General features: G+C 42.4%; 2 protein-coding genes across 3 annotated transcripts in view; one reads left to right on the forward strand and one right to left on the reverse strand.

The window, feature by feature from the left end:
- ppp2r2ca (protein phosphatase 2, regulatory subunit B, gamma a) overlaps positions 1-7857 on the forward strand; it is a 28670-nt gene extending 20813 nt beyond the window's left edge. Inside the window, exons 8-9 of the mRNA XM_062027277.1 lie at positions 1665-1756; positions 6269-7857. Of these exons, the coding sequence (XP_061883261.1) occupies positions 1665-1756; positions 6269-6566 (390 nt within the window). The 3' untranslated portion in view covers positions 6567-7857. The remainder of the gene's footprint in view (positions 1-1664; positions 1757-6268) is intronic.
- wfs1a (Wolfram syndrome 1a (wolframin)) overlaps positions 1-21138 on the reverse strand; it is a 63279-nt gene that overhangs the window by 17378 nt on the left and 24763 nt on the right. The window lies entirely within an intron of this gene.

The following is a 21138-nucleotide window of genomic DNA, read 5'->3' on the forward strand; positions in this document are numbered from 1 at the left end:
ATAGCAGCAGTCTCAAATGCAGATAGAAACTAAATAAAAAAAAAACCTGACTGGATGGATAGACAGAAGATCAATAATACTATTAAACCATGAACATGTAAATATACGATTAATAATATTCCGCTTGGCGAAGCTAAAAAAAACAGAAGCTAACCTAGCTGCGTAGCCAACGTGATAGCAGCAGTCTCAAATGCAGATAGAAACTAAATAAAAAAAACCCTGACTGGATGGATAGACAGAAGATCAATAATACTATTAAACCATGAATATGTAAATACACGATTAATAATATTCCGCTTGGCGAAGCTAAAAAAAACAGAAGCTAACCTAGCTGCGTAGCTAACGTGATAGCGTCAGTCTCAAATGCAGATATAAACTAAATTAAAAAAAACCTGACTGGATGGATAGACAGAAGATCAATAATACTATTAAACCATCAACATGTAAATACACGATTAATAATATTCCGCTTGGCGAAGCTAAAAAAAAACAGAAGCTAACCTAGCTGCGTAGCCAACGCGATAGCGTCAGTCTCAAATGCAGATAGAAACTAAATAAAAAAAAACCTGACTGGATGGATAGACAGAAGATCAATAATACTATTAAACCATGAACATGTAAATACACGATTAATAATATTCCGCTTGGCGAAGCTAAAAAAACAGAAGCTAACTTAGCTGCATAGCTAACGCGATAGCGCCAGTCTCAAATGCAGATAGAAACTAAATTAAAAAAACCTGACTGGATGGATAGACAGAAGATCAATAATACTATTAAACCATGAACATGTAAATACACGATTAATAATTCAGCTTTGCGAAGCTAAAAAAATAGAAGCTAACCTAGCTACGTAGCCAACTTGATAGCAGCAGTCTCAAATGCAGATAGAAACTAAATTAAAAAAAAACCTGACTGGATGGATAGACAGAAGATCAATAATACTATTAAACCATGAACATGTAAATACACGATTAATAATATTCCGCTTTGCGAAGCTAAAAAAAATAGAAGCTAATCTAGCTACGTAGCCAACGCGATAGCATCAGTCTCAAATGCAGATAGATAACTGGTTGTAGTTGAAAAAGTAACGCACACACATACACGAGCTGCTGTTAGCCAAAACTCACGCTCACACACACAAGTTCTCCGCCAACTCACTCGCGCATGCGCGTTCCCCAAACCCTTAAAGACACAGTACACTAATGCAAATATCACAGATATTACAGTATTGTATTTAGCCGCTAAGATCCCACCTACAACGTTCTTCTTTGCAGTCTCCATTGTTCATTAAACAAATCGCAAAAGATTCAGAATACTGTGGAATTTTGTCGAAGAAAACAAGAGGCTTTTCTATCGGGTCCGATGGGGTCCAACCACTTCCGTTGCTTTTGTGACGTCACGCGCATAAATCATATCCAAAAGGAGTTTTTCAACCGGAAGTGTGGCGGGAATTTTAAAATGTCACTTTATAAGTTAACCCGGCCGTATTGGCATGTGTTGCAATGTTAAGATTTCATCATTGATATATAAACTATCAGACTGCGTGGTCGCTAGTAGTGGCTTTCAGTAGGCCTTTAAGCCTTTTACTTTGCACAAAAAAGGTGTAACTCGGGTCTAAACCGAGACAAGGTTGCTTCAGTTTTCTTGCTTTTGACTGCGCCCAGGTCCACGAGTACCTGAGGAGTAAGCTGTGCTCCCTCTACGAGAACGACTGCATCTTCGACAAGTTTGAGTGTGTGTGGAACAGCTCTGACAGGTGAGTGGCGTCACGCACACCTCACCACAACACCCACGTTCTAGGATCCATTAAACATAAACAATGGTATTTACAGACCGCAAAAGTATGTGAAAACACCGTCTAAACATCATTTTGAATAGTCCACACCTTGGGTCATTTCCGTAGATTCTGCGTCACTTTAGTAACTTCTGCACTTTGACCACATTATTAGGTCAGTCGTACTGGAAATAGGCTTTCAGGAAATAACAATAAACTGCAAATTGATCAGCAATATCAAAGTATAATCAATCAATTTGTGCTTGTTTTTTTTTTTATAAATAAAAATGAGGAAGTCAGGATTTTCTAGGCGGGGTTTAAAGCAAAAATACTGCATGATACTGATAAAGCATGTCCACCAGGGCCCCGCCCCGCTATTTGAGAAGGACTATCCGACAGGAACCGGGTTATTGCGCAATGCTAAGATATTCAAATAATAAAGTATAGCCCCGCTAATCGCTAGGTGGCAATTAGTACGTTAATTGCTTGCTCGACCACTAGCGTGCTAATTGCCAGGTAGAAACTAGAGCGCTAATTGCTAGCTATCTTGAATGCTGACATGGATTTACTAACAGAGGGACAAGCGGTAGAAAAATGGATGGAATTACCGTATTGCGCATGGTGCCTTCCACTAAAAATGAAGAAGAAGTAGGGTGGGGGAGTAAAATGGTGGGCAGAAGAGAGGGGAAACAAGCTCAACCTGTAAGTTTCCGCTCTCTTCTGAAAGCCATTTTAGTGCCCACCCTGCTTCTTCTTCTTCTTTCTCGGTTTGGCGGACGGCACCATGCGCAAATAACACAGGACTATAAGTCGCAGATATATATGTTGTGAGATGAGTTATTTACACAGAAATATTCTGTAAATGTTTACTGACATACCTTAATTGTTTCCAAACGGTGTCTGTAACACGGCAGTAAAACGGCTGACCAGACAAAACAGAAGTCATGGCCATGGACCCGCTAGCTGCACAAGCTAGCTCTCCAATCAGCTAAACAGACTCAATAACTCCACGGTGACGTTTTGGTGAATTTACCGACTAATTTGTGACGGCAAAACAAAAATAATGCCATTGTAAGTTAATAATACTAACGCAGACGCTCGTAAACGTGTTAGCATGTGAGCTAATTCATTACATTACGATAGGATGTACAAATATGCGTGAAAACAGACATCACACATGGGACGGTTTAGTAAGTAAGAATTGTTTTAGTTGTATTGTAAAACTTACAAACGTTGCTTGGAGTGATAGATGAAGAATCCGTACGAGTAGAAACGCTACGGACGGTTAAAAGACAGAACGGTGCTTGCACTTCCGGTTCAAAGCTTTTTACAGAAGAGCCATGCAGCACCTGCAGTGAGCAAACTCGTCCAAAAGATGGCGCCATAGCACCAACAATAATACCTATTCAGTTTTTTACAATATTTTTTTGGACAATTTATAAGCCACAGGGTGCAAAGCGTAGGAAAAAAAAATAGCGTCTTAAAGTTCGTAGTTTATGGTATTCATGTTTTACTTTAAATCTGCAAGGTGCAGTTAGTAGTATTAAAAATACGTCTGTTTAGACAAATATTACACAAGCCCCTGTAGTACCTCTGCAGACCCCCTGGGGACCGGGGACCACCTGATGAAGATCAAAGCTAGTTAGCATGATAACAATAGCATACTTCCAAGATGGCGCCAAGTATCAAAAATCAAGAGTTTTAGGGTTGAACATACAAATTTAGCTAAAACGCCATCAAAAAGCGTTGCTAGCATATGAGTGGATAAGAGGGTCACAACTATGCTAACTGTTGATGTGCTAACACAGCTTAACTGTTAGCCTACTTGTTCAGCGACACCGAGTATCAAAAATCATGATTTTTAGGTTTAAACATACAAAATTAGCTAAAAAGCCAGCAAATTGTTAGTATTTTAGCATGTGACCGGATAAGAGGGTCACAACTTTGCTAACTGTTGACTTGCTAACACAGCTTAACTGTTAGCATACTTGCTCGATGGCACAGAGTATCACAAATCATGATTTTTAGGTTTAAACATACAAAATTAGCTAGAAAGCTAGCATAAAATGTCAGCATGCTAACATCAGCATGCTAATATAAAAGATGTTAGCATATTTCCAAGATAGCTCCACGTATCAAAAAACATGATTTTTAAGTTTAAACATACAAAATTAGCTACAAAGCTGGCATAAAACGTTAACATGCTAATATAAAAGACGTTAGCATACTTCCAAGAATCAAAAAACGTGATTTCTAGATTTTAACATACAAAATTAGCTGCAAAGCTGGCATAAAATGTTAGTTAGCACGCTAACATCAGCATGCTAATATAAAATACATTAGCATACTTCCAAGATGGCGCCAAGTACCAAAATTCATGATTTTTAAGTTTAAACATACAAAATTAGCTACAAAGCTGGCCTAAAATGTTAGCATCAGCATGCTTAATATAAAAGACATTAGCACACTCCCAAGATGGCGCCAAGTACCAAAATTCATGATTTTTAAGTTTAAACATACAAAATTAGCTACAAAGCTGGCAAAAAACATTAGCATGCTAACATCAGTATGCTAATATAAAAGACGTTAGCATACTTCCAAGATGGCGCCAAGTACCAAAATTCATGATTTTTAAGTTTAAACATACAAAATTAGCTACAAAGCTGGCAAAAAACATTAGCATGCTAACATCAGTATGCTAATATAAAAGACGTTAGCATACTTCCAAGATGGCGCCAAGTACCAAAATTCATGATTTTTAAGTTTAAACATACAAAATTAGCTACAAAGCTGGCCTAAAATGTTAGCATCAGCATGCTTAATATAGGAGACATTAGCACACTCCCAAGATGGCGCCAAGTACCACAATTCATGATTTTTAAGTTTAAACATACAAAATTAACTACAAAGCTGGCATAAAACGTTAGCATGCTAACATAGGAGACATTAGCATACTCCCAAGATGGCGCCAAGTACCAAAATTCATGATTTCTAGGTTTAAACATACAAAATTAACTACAAAGCTGGCATAAAACGTTAGCATGCTAACATAGGAGACATTAGCATACTCCCAAGATGGCGCCAAGTACCAAAATTCATGATTTCTAGGTTTAAACATACAAAATTAGCTACAAAGCTGGCATAAAATGTTAGCATGCTAATATAAAAGACGTTAGCATATTTCCAAGATGGCGCCAAGTACCAAAATTCAATGATTTTTAAGTTTAAACATACAAAATTAGCTACAAAGCTGGCCTAAAACGTTAGCATGCTAATATAAAAGACATTAGCATACTTCCGAAATGGCGCCAAGTATCAAAAACCATGATTTGTAGGTTTAAACATACAAAATTAACTACAAAGCTGGCATAAAACGTTAGCATGCTAATATAAAAGACGTTAGCATACTTCCGAGATGGCGCCAAGTACCAAAATTCATGATTTTTAGGTTCAAACATATAAAATTAGCTACAAAGCTGGCATAAAACGTTAGCATGCTAATATAAAAGATGTTAGCATATTTCCAAGATGGCTCCAGGTATCAAAAACCATGATCTCTAGGTTCAAACATACAAAATTAGCTACAAAGCTGGCATAAAACGTTAGCATGTTAATATAAAAGACGTTAGCATATTTCCAAGATGGCGGCAAGTACCAAAATTCAATGATTTTTAAGTTTAAACATACAAAATTAGCTACAAAGCTGGCCTAAAACGTTAGCATGCTAATATAAAAGACATTAGCATACTTCCGAAATGGCGCCAAGTATCAAAAACCATGATTTGTAGGTTTAAACATACAAAATTAACTACAAAGCTGGCATAAAACGTTAGCATGCTAATATAAAAGACGTTAGCATACTTCCGAGATGGCGCCAAGTACCAAAATTCATGATTTTTAGGTTCAAACATATAAAATTAGCTACAAAGCTGGCATAAAACGTTAGCATGCTAATATAAAATACGTTAGCATATTTCCAAGATGGCTCCAGGTATCAAAAACCATGATTTGTAGGTTTAAACATACAAAATTAACTACAAAGCTGGCATAAAACGTTAGCATGCTAATATAAAAGATGTTAGCATACTTCCGAGATGGCGCCAAGTACCAAAATTCATGATTTTTAGGTTCAAACATATAAAATTAGCTACAAAGCTGGCATAAAACGTTAGCATGCTAATATAAAAGACGTTAGCATATTTCCAAGATGGCTCCAGGTATCAAAAACCATGATTTCTGGTTCAAACATACAAAACTAGCTACAAAGCTGGCAAAAAACGTTAGCATGCTAACGTTAGCATGCTAACATCAGCATGTTGATGTCAGCTAGGAGACATTAGCACACTTCCAAGATAGCACCAAGTATCAAAAAACAGGATTTTTTTTTAGGTTAAAACATAGCAAAATAGCTCAAGCTAGCACATACCTCTCCAGCACACCCTCCATCCCGTACTTCCTGTCCGCAGCGTGATCACCTGTACTTCCTGTCCACAGCGTGATCATGACCGGCGCCTACAACAGCTTCTTCCAGATGTTCGACAGGGAGACGGGGCGAGGCGTGACCCTGGAGGCCTGGCGGGAGAGCAGCAAGCCCCGGGCCGTGTTGCGCACCCGCCGCGTCTACACCGGCGGCAAGCGGCGGCGCGGCGACGTGGGCGTGGACAGCTTGGACTTCAGCAAGAAGATCCTGCACATGGCCTGGCACCCGTCCGAGAACATCATCGCCATCGCCGCCACCAACAACCTGTACATCTTCCAGGACCGCGTCAGCCCGGAGGCGCACGGGCAGTGACCGGAGCACCCGGGCAGTGACCGGAGCACCCGGGCAGTGACCGGTGCACCCGGGCAGTGACCGGAGCACCCGGGCAGTGACCGGAGCACCCGGGCAGTGACCGGACGGAGCACCCGGGCAGTGACCGGAGCATCCGGGCAGTGACCGGAGCACCCGGGCAGTGACCGGAGCACCCGGGCAGTGACCGGAGCACCCGGGCAACTGTTCACTTTGCATAAACTGCCCGCAGGTGAGCTTCAAACGACACTAATCGTAAGACATGAGGACATGTTTTTGGTCCCGCCCACTTTTTGTAAAAGAGGTGCAGGGCCGCCTCCACACCGCCACAACGATTGTTGGGTCCTACAAAAAAGTTGGCTTACTTTTTGCCTCGTCCCTCACCTGAACCGGGGACCGAAGAACGCACCACCGACCCAAGGATGCGGCTCACGGACGCCACCTGGTGGTTGTTTGAGCACACCCGACCCGGCCCTGGATAGTCCCGCTCCTTGACGCTTCGGTCGCACGCAGGATTCTCACAGAAATGAGGCAAAAACTCAACCGCACCTGCTGTATGTACCGTACTTTCCGGACTATAGAGCCGTATAAGCCACACCCACCGAATTTTAGAACAAAAAACAAACATGGTTCCATATATAAGCCGCACCTGACTATAAGTCGCATTGTGTAGTGATTTCATTTACACATAGTTTGCACATTTTTATTTACATTCCTTTATTGTTTTTAAGCGGCAGTAAAACGGCTGAGCAAACAAAACAGAAGTCACGGTCATGGACCCACGAGCTGCGGAAGCTATTTCTCCAATCAGCTAAACTGTTTATTCACACTCCTTACCGGTTTCCGAACGGCAGTAAAACGGCGGGTCGAACAAAACCGAAGTCGTGGCCGTGGACCCGCTAGCTGCGCAAGCTAGCTCGCCAATCAGCTAAACAGAATTTTACGAAAACTGAAATAACACAAAAGTTAATAATGCTAACACAGATGCTCGTGAACACGTTAGCGTATTAGCTAACGCTAACGATGCATTACGACAGCACATACAAATATGCATGAAAACACCCCTACAGACGTCACACACGGGACGGTTTTAGTAAGTCGGAATTGTTTTAGTTGTATTGTAAAACTTACAAAAACGTCGGTTGGAGTGATGGATGAAGAATCCATACGAGTAGAAACGCTGCGGACGGCTCGAAGACCGAACGGTACTTCTACTTCAGCTTTCAACCTGAAGTAGAAGTACCGTAACTCCAAAAGATGGCGCCATGGCACCAACAATGACACACTTTTTCCGCGTTTTGCTTTTAAAAACTATTTGCTGAAGAAAAACTCATAAATTGGCCGCGTCGTAAGTAAGTCGGAATCGTTTTAGTTGCATTGTAAAACCTACCAAAGTTGTTTGAAGTGATGAGTGAAGAATCCATACCAGTAGAAACGCTGCGGACGGCCAGAAGGCAGAACGGCACTTCTACTTCCGGTTGAAAGCTCAGTCTAAACAGAGGGGCACCTGCAGTGGGAATACTCGTCCAAAAGATGGCGCCATAGCACAAACAATGACACACCTTTTCCGCATCTTTGCCTGCGTTTTGCTTTGAAAAACTATTTGCCTAATGGCCAATGCCGAAGAAAAACTCGTAAATTGGCCGCGTCGTAAGTAAGTCGGAATCGTTTTAGTTATATTGTAAAACCTACCAAAGTCGCTTGGTGTGGTGAGTGAAGAATCCATACGCGTAGAAACGTTGCGGACGGCCAGATCGTTTTAGTTATATTGTAAAACCTACCAAAGTCGCTTGGTGTGATGAATGAAGAATCCATACGGGTAGAAACGCTGCGGACGGCCAGAAGACAGAACGGCACTTTTACTTCCGGTTGAAAGCTCAGTCTAAACAGTGGGAAAACTCGTCCAAAAGTTGGCGCCATAGCACTAACAATGACACACCTTTTCCGCGTCTTTGCCTGCGTTTTCTTTTGAAAAACTATTTGCCTAATGGCCAATGCCGAAGAAAAACTCGTAAATTGTCCGCGTCTTAAGTAAGTCGGAATCGTTTTAGTTATATTGTAAAACCTACCAAAGTTGCTCGGAGTGATGAAGGCAGAATCCGTACGAGTAGAAACGCAGCGGACGGCCAGAAGACAGAAAGGCGCTTTTACTTCCGGTTGAAAGCTCACCTGTAGTGAGCAAACTCGTCCAAAAGATGGCGCCACAGCACCGACAGTGACACACTTTTTCCGCGTCCCTGCTTGTTTTCAAAAACGTTTTGCCTAATGGGCGACGGCGAAGAAAAACTCGTAAATTGGCCGCGTCGTAAGTAAGTCGGAATCGTTTTAGTTATATTGTAAAACCTACCAAAGTCGCTTGGAGTGGTGAGTGAAGAATCCATACGAGTAGACGGCCAGAAGGCAGAACGGCACTTTTACTTCCGGTTGAAAGCTCAGTCTAAACAGAGGGGCAACTGCAGTGGGAAAACTCGTCCAAAAGATGGCGCCATAGCACAAACAATGACACACTTTTTCCGCGTTTTGTTTTGAAAAACTATTTGCCTAATGGCCAATGCCGAAGAAAAACTCGTAAATTGGCCGCATCTTAAGTAAGTCGGAATCGTTTTAGTTATATTGTAAAACCTACCAAAGTTGCTCGGAGTGATGAATGCAGAATCCGTACGAGTAGAAACGCTGCGGACGGCCAGAAGACAGAAAGGCACTTTTACTTCCGGTTGAAAGCTCACCTGTAGTGAGCAAACTCGTCCAAAAGATGGCGCCACAGCACCGACAGTGACACACTTTTTCCGCGTCTCTGCTTGTTTTCAAAAACGTTTTGCCTAATGGGCGACGGCGAAGAAAAACTCGTAAATTGGCCGCGTCGTAAGTAAGTCGGAATCGTTTTAGTTATATTGTAAAACCTACCAAAGTTGCTTGAAGTGGTGAGTTAAGAATCCATACGAGTAGAAACGCTGCGGACGGCCAGAAGACAGAACGGCACTTCTACTTCCGGTTGAAAGCTCACCTGTAGTGAGCAAACTCGTCCAAAAGATGGCGCCATAGAACCAACAATGACACACCTTTTCCGCATCTTTGCCTGCGTTTTGCTTTGAAAAACTATTTGCCTAATGGCCAATGCCGAAGAAAAACTCGTAAATTGGCCGCATCGTAAGTAAGTCGGAATCGTTTTAGTTGTATTGTAAAACCTACCAAAGTTGCTTGAAATGATAAATGCAGAATCCAGACCAGTAGAAACGCTGCGGACGGCCAGAAGACCGAACGCTACTTCTACTTCCGGTTGAAAGCTCAGTCTAAACAGAGGGGCACCTGCAGTGGGAAAACTCGTCCAAAAGATGGCGCCATATCACCTACAATGACACACTTTTTCCGCGTCTTTGCCTGCGTTTTGCTTTTAAAAACTATTTGCCGAAGAAAAACTCATAAATTGGCCGCGTCGTAAGTAAGTCGGAATCGTTTTAGTTATATTGTAAAACCTACCAAAGTTGCTTGAAGTGATGAATGAAGAATCCATACCAGTAGAAACGCTGCGGACGGCCAGAAGACAGAACGGCACTTCTACTTCCGGTTGAAAGCTCAGTCTAAACAGAGGGGCACCTGCAGTGGGAAAACTCGTCCAAAAGATGGCGCCATAGCACAAACATTGACACACTTTTTCCGCGTTTTTTACCCGTGTTTTGTTTTGAAAAACTATTTGCCTAATGGCCAATGCCGAAGAAAAACTCGTAAATTGGTCGCGTCTTAAGTAAGTCGGAATCGTTTTAGTTATATTGTAAAACCTACCAAAGTTGCTTGAAGTGGTGAGTTAAGAATCCATACGTGTAGAAACGTTGCGGACGGCCAGATCGTTTTAGTTATATTGTAAAACCTACCAAAGTTGCTTGAAGTGGTAAATGAAGAATCCATACGAGTAGAAACGCTGCGGACGGCCAGAAGGCAGAACGGCACTTTTACTTCCGGTTGAAAGCTCACCTGCAGTGAGCTAACTCGTCCAAAAGATGGCGCCACAGCACCGACAGTGACACACCTTTGCATGGTTTTTGCTCGTTTTATTTAAATTTAAAAAAAATTCTATATGGCCAAAAAAAATTCAAAACTTAGGCAAAAATGATAGTCCGGAATTTACGGTATTGATGGCAACCAAGGTGTTCTTGTACTTCATGTCTATCGTGTACTTTGTTGTTGTGGCGAGCAGCAACACCCGGGACTCCACTCACTTTGCAATAATGGCACTTCAAACACCAGTTCTAGGCTTACTTTCCCAGCCACTTTTGCTTGTAGGGCGCGTAAAAGATTGTTGGAGACACTTTAAAAAAAAAGAGAAAAAGGTATTTATAGCAGGAAGACGCAGGTGTGCCTGTTGTGCAGAATGTTGTGCAGAATGTTGTGCAGAATGTAACAACAAGTATTGTGGAGCTTTGCTGTGCTGAGCTTGTGTTGACTTTTCAACTGCTGCCTCCAAACATTTTCGCTGAGACATGTTGAAAGATCCAAAACATGCGGAGCCCATTTGGATATTTTTTCCTGGGCTTGAAGGTGTGGCGTAGTAGATGCAATGCATTGTGGGTCTCTCTGTATAGCTTATGTACATGGCTGCGTGCTAAAGTTTTTTTTTTTTCCTTGATAGGTTCAAAATACGGCGCGAAGGTGCGACATAATTACCGTATTTTCCGGACTATGGAGCGAACCCAGATATAAGCCGCACCCACTCAGCTATAAAAGAAAAATGTCATTGTTTTCCATATATAAGCCGCACCCACTCAATTATACAAGAAAAACTAACATTCTTCCAGATATAAGCAGCACCCACTCAATTATAAAATACCCTTTTTTTCCCATATATAAGCCGCACCCACTCAATTATACAACAAAAACTAACATTCTTCCAGATATAAGCCGCACCCACTCAATCATAATTTTTTTTTCCAGATATAAGCCGCACCCACTCAATTATAAAATACTTTTTGTTACATATATAAGCCGCACCCACTCAATTAAACAAGAAAAACGAACATTCTTCCAGATATAAGCCGCACCCACTCAATTATAAAAAATGATTTTCCACATATAAGCCGCACCCACTCAATTATAAAAGAAAAACTAAATTTTTTCCATATATAAGCCGCACCCACGCAATTATAAAAGAAAAACTAAATTGTTTCCATATATAAGCCGCACCCACTCAATTATAAAAGAAAAACTAAATGTTTTCCATATATAAGCCGCAACCCCTCAATTATAAAAGAAAAACTAAATTTTTTCCACATATTAGTCGCACCCACTCAATTATAAAATTAAAAATCTTAATTTTTTCCATATATAAGCCGCACCCACTCAATTATAAAATACTTTTTTTTACATATATAAGCCGCACCCACTCAATTAAACAAGAAAAACTAACATTCTTCCAGATATAAGCCGCACGCACTCAACCATAAACATTTTTTCCAGATATAAGCCGCACCCACTCAATTATAAAACATGTTTTTCCACATATAAGCCGCACCCACTCAATTATAAATTAAAAATCTTAATTTTTTTCCATATATAAGCCGCACCCACGCAATTATAAAAGAAAAACTAAATTTATTCTATATATAAGCCGCACCCACTCAATTATAAAAGAAAAACTAAATTTTTTCCATATATAAGCCGCACCCACTCAATTATAAAAGAAAAACTAATTTTTTCCCCATATATAAGCCGCACCCACTCAATTATAAAAGAAAAACTAAATGTTTTCCATATATAAGGCGCACCCACTCAATTATAAAATAAAAACTAAATTGTTTCCATAAATAAGCCGCACCCACTCAATTATAAATAAAAAATCTTAATTTGTTCCATATATAAGTCACACCCACTCAATTATAAAAGAAAAACAAATTTTTTCCCCATATATAAGCCGCACCCACTCAATTATAAAAGAAAAACTAAATGTTTTCCATATATAAGCCGCACCCACTCAATTATAAAATAAAAACTAAATTGTTTCCATATATCAGCCGCACCCACTCAATTATAAAAGAAAAACTAATTTTTTTCCATATATAAGCCGCACCCACTCAATTACAATAGAAAAACTAAATTTTTTCCATATATAAGCCGCACCCACTCAATTATAAAAGAAAAACTAAATGTTTTCCATATATAAGACGCACCCCCTCAATTATAAAAGAAAAACTAAATTTTTTCCATATATAAGCCGCACCCACTCAATTACAAATTAAAAATCTTAATTTTTTCCATATATAAGCCGCACCCACTCAATTATAAAAGAAAAACTAAATGTTTTCCATATATAAGCCGCACCCCCTCAATTATAAAAGAAAACTAAATTTTTTCCATATATAAGCCGCACCCACTCAATTATAAATTAAAAAACTAATTTTTTTCCATATATTAGCCGCACCCACTCAATTATAAATTAAAAATCTTAATTTTTTTCCATATATAAGCTGCACCCACCCAATTATAAAAGAAAAACTAATTTTTTTTCCATATATAAGCCGCACCCACTCAATTATAAAAGAAAAACTAAATGTTTTCCATATATAAGCCGCACCCACTCAATTATAAATTAAAAATCTAAATTTTTTTCCATATATAAGCCGCACCCACTCAATTATAGAAGAAAAACTAACATTCCTTCAGATATAAGCCGCACCCACTCAACTATAAAAGAAAAACAAAAATGTTTCCAGATATAAGCCGCACCTCGGCTTATATATGGAAACATTTTAGTTTTTCTTTTATAATTTTACAGTACATTACCATACATTTGAAAACAGCATCACTGTTATTTTTACCGCAAATTTCTCTAACCCTAAATCCCGGTGACAGAGCTGCTACTTTTTTTTTTAACAGTAAAATCTACGTTCCCCCGTTTTGACACTGCAAATGTAAAAATGCTACCACTGATGATTTTACGGTAAGCTTCTGGCGACTGAGCTGCCAGGTTTTTAGAATAAAATCTGACTTTTGTCTTTTTACAGTGTAGCCTTGTAGACATGCAGCCAATGATTGTGAAAGAGGTCAGTGTGAATACGTGTTACAACTGCAAGCCACCCTTTGGCGGGCCAAAGGAAAAGTCACGACAGGCCGAAGTTCGGACCCAACTTTGGGCATCTGATGCAAACATTGAAGAAAGTCATGGGTTGAGCTACACTTTCCTCAGCCTTCACAAACATTCACATACCTTTTCCCGGGTTCTTGGATGCACATCTTGGACTAATTGGTTTGACAAAGTCAAATCCGCGATGACAGAACCCCCCCGAGTGAGTTGTTTACAACCGGGGGAAAAGGTTATGTAAGTTTCAGGACTTCAGTTGTCATCACATCACCACGTAGAAACTAAGAGAGTCTGCGTTCTGCGAGTGTAGCAGCAGCATGTTGCCACCAAACAATGCTACTCGAGTGTATATCTATAATATCTACCAAAAAAAGGAAGGAATGTATATTAATAAAATGTTTCAATCTGACAAAAAGGACAGGTATCTTTCACTGTGTTATTTCTGTTATCACACATGCATCCACCACGTGGACTAACAAACTAAATCAAGATCGAACGAGGAGTCCGTCAAGGATGTATTGCGTCCCCAGACTAGTTCCACTGGTACAGGGAGTCAATCTTGCGACCACTTGACAAAATCCCCGCCGGAGTCTCCATAAATGTTGTCATTCACCTGGCCAGTACTTCTTTACGGCTCGGAAACATGCACTCTGAAAGCTGTAACCCGCAGAAACATCCGCAGAAATGTGGTTTTATAAGCGTATGTTCGGGATCTCTTGGGTTGAAAGAGTTACCAATGACGAGGTCCTAAACAGAGTCCAGAAAGAGAGACAGCTCTTCCAACATATAGATCTCTGCCTCAACGGGAAGAAAGCCAGAGGAGGCTCTTGGCAAAGGCGAATGAGGAGTCCGTCAAGGATGTATTGCGTCCCCAGACTAGTTCCACTTGTACGGGGAGTCAATCTTGCGACCACTTGACAAAGTCCCAGTCGGAGTCTCCATAAATGTTGTCATGATCGACAATATCAGATACGCAGATGACACCGTTCTCATAGAAACAACCGAAAAAGGCCTCCAGCAACTTCTGGACCAAACTAATGAAGGCGAATCAAAAGTTCTCAGTATCCACTGCAACAAGACGAAGTGCTTGGTCATATCGAAATCTGGAAAACCTTCAACCTGCACTCTGAAGTTAGGAGACACCACGGTTGAACAAGTCAACACATTCAACTATTCCAGCTCTGTAGTTACTTCTGACGATCGATACGTAGACGGCTGTGCTTAGTCGAGGAGGTCTTCAAGGAAATGAAGCCTATCATTTGTGACACAGAGCTTTCAATGCCTATCAAGACCCGCGTCCTTCAAATTTTCGCCTGGCCAGTACTTCTTCACGGCTCAGAAACATGCACTCTAAAAGCTGTAACCCGCAGAAACATCCGCAGAAATGTGGTTCTACAGGCGTATGTTCGGGATCTCTTGGGTCGAAAGAGTTAACAATGACGAGGTCCTAAACCGAGTCCAGAAAGAGAGACAGCTCCTCCAACATATAGATCTCTGCCTCAACGGGAAGAAAGCCAGAGGAGGCTCTTGGCAAAGGCGAATGAGGAGTCCGTCAAGGATGTATTGCGTCCCCAGACTAGTTCCACTTGTACGGGGAGTCAATCTTGCGACCACTTGACAAAGTCCCCGTCGGAGTCTCCATAAATGTTGTCATGATCGACAATATCAGATACGCAGATGACACCGTTCTCATAGAAACAACCGAAGAAGGCCTCCAGCAACTTCTGGACCAAACTAACGAAGGCGAATCAAAAGGTCTCAGTATCCACTGCAACAAGACGAAGTGCTTGGTCATATCGAAATCTGGAAAACCTTTGACCTGCACTCTGAAGTTAGGAGACACCACGGTTGAACAAGTCAACACATTCAACTATTCCAGCTCTGTAGTTACTTCTGACGATGGATACGTAGACGGATCTGCTTAGTCGAGGAGGTCTTCAAGGAAATGAAGCCTATCATTTGTGACACAGAGCTTTCAATGCCTATCAAGACCCGCGTCCTTCAAATTGTCGCCTGGCCAGTACTTCTTCACGGCTCGGAAACATGCACTCTAAAAGCTGTAACCCGCAGAAACATCCGCAGAAATGTGGTTCTATAGGCGTATGTTCAGGATCTCTTGGGTCGAAAGAGTTAACAATGACGAGGTCCTAAACCGAGTCCAGAAAGAGAGACAGCTCCTCCAACATATAGATCTCTGCCTCAACGGGAAGAAAGCCAGAGGAGGCTCTAGGCAAAGGCGAACGAGGAGTCCGTCAAGGATGTATTGCGTCCCCAGACTAGTTAAACTTGTACGGGGAGTCAATCTTGCGACCACTTGACAAAGTCCCCGTCGGAGTCTCCGTAAATGTTGTCATGGTCGACAATATCAGATACGCAGATGACACCGTTCTCATAGAAAGAACCGAAGAAGGCCTCCAGCAACTTCTGGACCAAACTAACGAAGGCGAATCAAAAGTTCTCAGTATCCACTGCAAGAAGACGAAGTGCTTGGTCATATCGAAATCTGGAAAACCTTCGACCTGCACTCTGAAGTTAGGAGACACCACGGTTGAACAAGTCAACACATTCAACTATTCCAGCTCTGTAGTTACTTCTGACGATGGATACGTAGACGGATGTGCTTAGTCGAGGAGGTCTTCAAGGAAATGAAGCCTATCATTTGTGACACAGATCTTTCAATGCCTATCAAGACCCGCGTCCTTCAAATTTTCGCCTGGCCAGTACTTCTTCACGGCTCGGAAACATGCACTCTAAAAGCTGTAACCCGCAGAAACATCCGCAGAAATGTGGTTCTATAGGCGTATGTTCGGGATCTCTTGGGTCGAAAGAGTTACCAATGACGAGGTCCTAAACTGAGTCCAGAAAGAGAGACAGCTCAGCTCCTCCAACATATAGATCTCTGCCTCAACGGGAAGAAAGCTAGAAGAGGCTCTAGGCAAAGGCGAACGAGGAGTCCGTCAAGGATGTATTGCGTCCCCAGACTAGTTCAACTTGTATGGGGAGTCAATCTTGCAACCACTTGACAAAGTCCCCGTCGGAGTCTCCGGAAATGTTGTCTTGGTCGACAATATCAGATAAACAGACGACACGGTTCTCACAGCAACAACCGAAGAAGGCCTCCAGCAACTTCTGGACCAAACTAACAAAGGCGAACCAAAAGGCCTCAGTATCAACTGCAAGACAACGAAGTACTTGATCATCTTGAAATCTGGAACACCTTGGACCTGCACTCTGAAGTTAGGAGACACCACGGTTGAACAAGTCAACACATTCAACTATCTCGGCTCTGTAGTTACTTCTGACGATGGATACGTAGACGGATCTGCTTAGCCAAGGAGGCCCTCAAGGAAATGAAGCCTAGCCTTTGTGACAGAGAGCTTTCAATGCCTATCAAGACCCGTATTCTTCAAACCTTCGCCTGGCCAGTACTTCTTAACGGCTTGGAAACATGAACTCTAAATGCTGTAACCCGCAGAAATGTGGTTCTATAGGCGTATGTTCGGGATCTCTTGGGTCGAAAGAGTTACCAATGACGAGGTGCTAAACCGAGTCCAGAAAGAGAGAGAGAGAGCTCCTCCAACATATAGATACCTGCCTCAACGGGAAGAAAGCCAGAGGAGGCTTTTGGCAAAGGTGGTTGCACACATACCCCCACCCCACGCCATTGTCACCGCTTCACCCCACGTGGTATGACAGCCAACAAAGCAGCCGCCCTAGTGGTGGCAGCTTCGGGCCAGATACCTGCCCCCTCCCCTCCTGTTGCAAGTCTTGTGGTTTCTATGTCAACATGTGTATGTGTGCTTATCGGCTATGGAGTTTTTTCCCCAGACTTTTTTATACTCATCCGCCCCTAGCAACCACCTTTCCCGCACCTTTTACGGGGGCGCCGTAAGTGGCGACCCATCACCGTTCCTGTTCAGTCTACCTGTACAATGTTTGTCTAATCTGAAAATAACATTTCGTTGTGCTTGTGTAATGACAATAAAGAGCATACCATACCATACCATACCAAGATTACAATTTCTAATGGAATACAACGCCAAGGCCAGAAACATCAACCACCAACGTAAAGACCTCAGCGTGCTCCGTTCAAGTTCAAGTGCCGTGTAGTTCCTCGAAGAGATGTACACAAAGTATTAACTCTACTATTACACATACTTATATTCTTTAAACATATAATGTACTTTCATGTAACTGTCCCGTCTTGGCATGGTGGTGGTGTTCCAGGCAGGAGGAATGAGAAAGTATTTAATCCTTTCAGTAGGCAAAGATACAAGTAATCGCACCGCTAAGAAGCGCACATGAAGCCTAAGGAAAACACTTCAATGGCTTAACAGGGTTAGGGTGAGCCGGCATGCGACATGAGCCGAAAACTGTTCTATCTAGCGCTTGATTGGGACTGGCCACAGGTGAGTGTTCTAAATCACCACACAGAGGTAGGTGTGTCATAAGTGGTAACCCATCACCGTTCCTGTACCTTTACATTGTCTAATCTTCAACAAATTTGTGGTGAAAATGACATTCCGTTGTACCTGTGCAATGACAACAAAGACCATACCATACCATAGTGGCAACACAGTGCTTCTTGTAAAGCATACATTGGCTGAGCCCCAAATATGACTTTGAAAATATAACAGTACTATTGCATGAATAGAATTGTTTACTTATTCATAGGAAATTACCCACTGTCTAAAATTTAGTTGGTAAGGTTACTCTTCAAATTGAAGAATCAGTGTCATCATTCTAGTAGTCCCCCAAACACGTTGTCCCTTATTATACAAGTTTCAAGATATTCTTTAACGAAGACATTATTCCAGACAGCCCGGGTTCTGTTTGAGGGTTCTTCCCTAGATGGAGTGTTTCCTTTCCTCCGTCGCCCAGTAGGATCCTTGGTTCTATTTAATATATAAGGAGCGTGTAAAGCGCCTTAAGAAACTTCTGCTGTAATGGCCGCTATAAAAATAGAATTGTCTTAATGTAAACCATTAAACTCTAGAGCAGGAGTCGCCAACCCCTCGATCGCGATCGACCAGTCGATCTTTGGGACCCGAAAGGTCCATCGTAAATGATTAGGGGGAAAAAATTATATCAGTGACACCCCAGACCCGCAAACAGGCACGCATTTTCGCCCCTGAACACACCTTGCCTCTCACTTTTCAGCTTCACACCCACCACGTATCCCGAGCACGACCGCACGCTACACCTGCTCGTCTCGCAAACGTGCATTGCATGACGTCACGAGCTGCAACAACGCATTAAGGCTGACTGTTTCAACGCAACCCCGAAAGGGACAAGCTATAGAAAATGGATGGATGGTTCGCAGCCGTTTGGTATCATCTGGCCAGGATCTTCAGTTCTCACTAGATCGGTTCGCAGCCGAGTGTGAAGCGACTGGGATGAGAATCAGCACCTCCAAGTCCGAGTCCATGGTTCTCGCCCGGAAAAGGGTGGAGTGCCATCTCCGGGTTGGGAAGGAGACCCTGCCCCGAGTGGAGGAGTTCAAGTACCTCTGAGTCTTATTCACGAGTAAGGGAAGAGTGGATTGTGAGATCGACAGGTGGATCGGTGCAGCGTTTTCAGTAATGCGGACGCTGTATCGATCCGTTGTGGTGAAGAAGGAGCTGAGCCGGAAGGCAAAGCTCTCAATTTACCGGTCGATCTACGTTCCCATCCTCACCTATGGTCATGAGCTTTGGGTTATGACCGAAAGGACAAGATCACGGGTACGAGCGGCCGAAATTACTTTCCTCCGCCAGGTTGCGGGGCTCTCCCTTAGAGATAGGGTGAGAAGCTCTGTCATCCGGGGGGACCTCAAAGTAAAGCCGCTGCTCCTCCACATCGAGAGGAGCCAGATGAGGTGGTTCGGGCATCTGGTCAGGATGCCACCCGAACGCCTCCCTAGGGAGGTGTTTAGGGCACGTCCGACTGGTAGGAGGCCACGGGGAAGACCCAGGACACGCTGGGAAGACTATGTCTCCAGGCTGGCCTGGGAACGCCTCGGGATCCCCCGAGAAGAGCTGGACGAAGTGGCTGGGGAGAGGGAAGTCTGGGCTTCCCTGCTTAGGCTGCTGCCCCTGCGACCCAACCTCGGATAAGCGGAATAAGATGGATGGATGGATGTTTCAACGCATGGGACATTTTTTAGCATCCAACATCAAACGACTCTTCCTTCAACCAGGAGCCCACGACCGTCATCGCTCGCCTGCGACGCCGGGAAGCGAGCAAGCCAAATACTAGAGTCTGTGAACATTGCTCCAAAGTAACTTCTGCTTTATTGGCCGCTATATGAATAAAATGTACTTAATGTAGTAAACCATTAAACTCTAGCGCGGGGGTCGCCGACCCGTCGATCTTCAGGACTCTACCGATCCATCGTGAAAATATTAGGATTATTATCATACTATTCAGCCTCACATCCACCACACCTCCCGAGCACGGTTGCACGCTACACCCGCTCGTCTCGCAAACGCGCATTGACGTGACGAGCCGCAACAATGCATTAAGGCTGACTGTTTTAACACATCGGACATTTTCTAGCATCCAACGTCAAACGACTTTTCCATTAACCAGGAGTCCATGACCGTTATCGCTCGACTGTGACGCAGGGAAGCCAGTCAGCCAAAGACTAGAGTCCGTGAACATTGCTCCAAAGTATGGATTTTGTGTTGATTTATATATACAAAAGTAATATATGTATATATAGGAGGGGTGGATCTTGCTTTGGTTTGTTGCTGAGACCAGGGACCTTGTTTTCGAAAATGTTGGTGACCACTGCTCTACGGCGACAAAATATTTCAACCTTTTTTGTGACATACATTCAATGAATAAATAGTAGGCACTGGTCGTTTTCATAAGGCATACCATTAATAACTTAAACGGTAGGTAACCAGAGATTATTAGCATCACACAGCAAAAAAAACCTGAAAAATCACATGCAAAGATAAGATATATAAATAATACTGAAAATATGTCCACACATGACGAGGTACGAAGCATTAAAAGTGCTCCTTCTATGGACTTACCAAACATGAACAATGACGAATGTCAACAATAATTCCTAAAAATAAAAACAATGGATTAGACCTTTGAGTGGAGGTTCCTCAGCCAGTTGGGGTCAAGCATTCTCTGAAATCAGTAAGATTCTTGACATGGAGAAAAAACTGCGGTGCCCCTTGTAGTGTGTACTGAAATGTTTAGGACATCGGAGCCTAAGAACCGAAGAAATTGTTTCAATGTTGACTCTAATGACACAACGCTGCCAAGCAGGCTCTGTTTTGTACTACAGTGACTAGTACAGTATCTAGCAGATTTGACGTAACTGGCATGGGAACTGTCCACCTCTGGCCCAAAGTCCACTGGCATAGGTTCCAGTTGACCTGTGAGCCCACTACGGCCCAGCAGTGAGGCACCATAGCTGGTGTCCTCCACTTAAAGGCCTACTGAAATGAAATGTTCTTATTTAAACGGGGATAGCAGATCCATTCTATGTGTCATACTTGATCATTT

The sequence above is a fragment of the Entelurus aequoreus genome, linkage group LG18 (genome assembly GCF_033978785.1).
Source record: "Entelurus aequoreus isolate RoL-2023_Sb linkage group LG18, RoL_Eaeq_v1.1, whole genome shotgun sequence".
Taxonomy (NCBI): Eukaryota; Metazoa; Chordata; class Actinopteri; order Syngnathiformes; family Syngnathidae; genus Entelurus; species Entelurus aequoreus.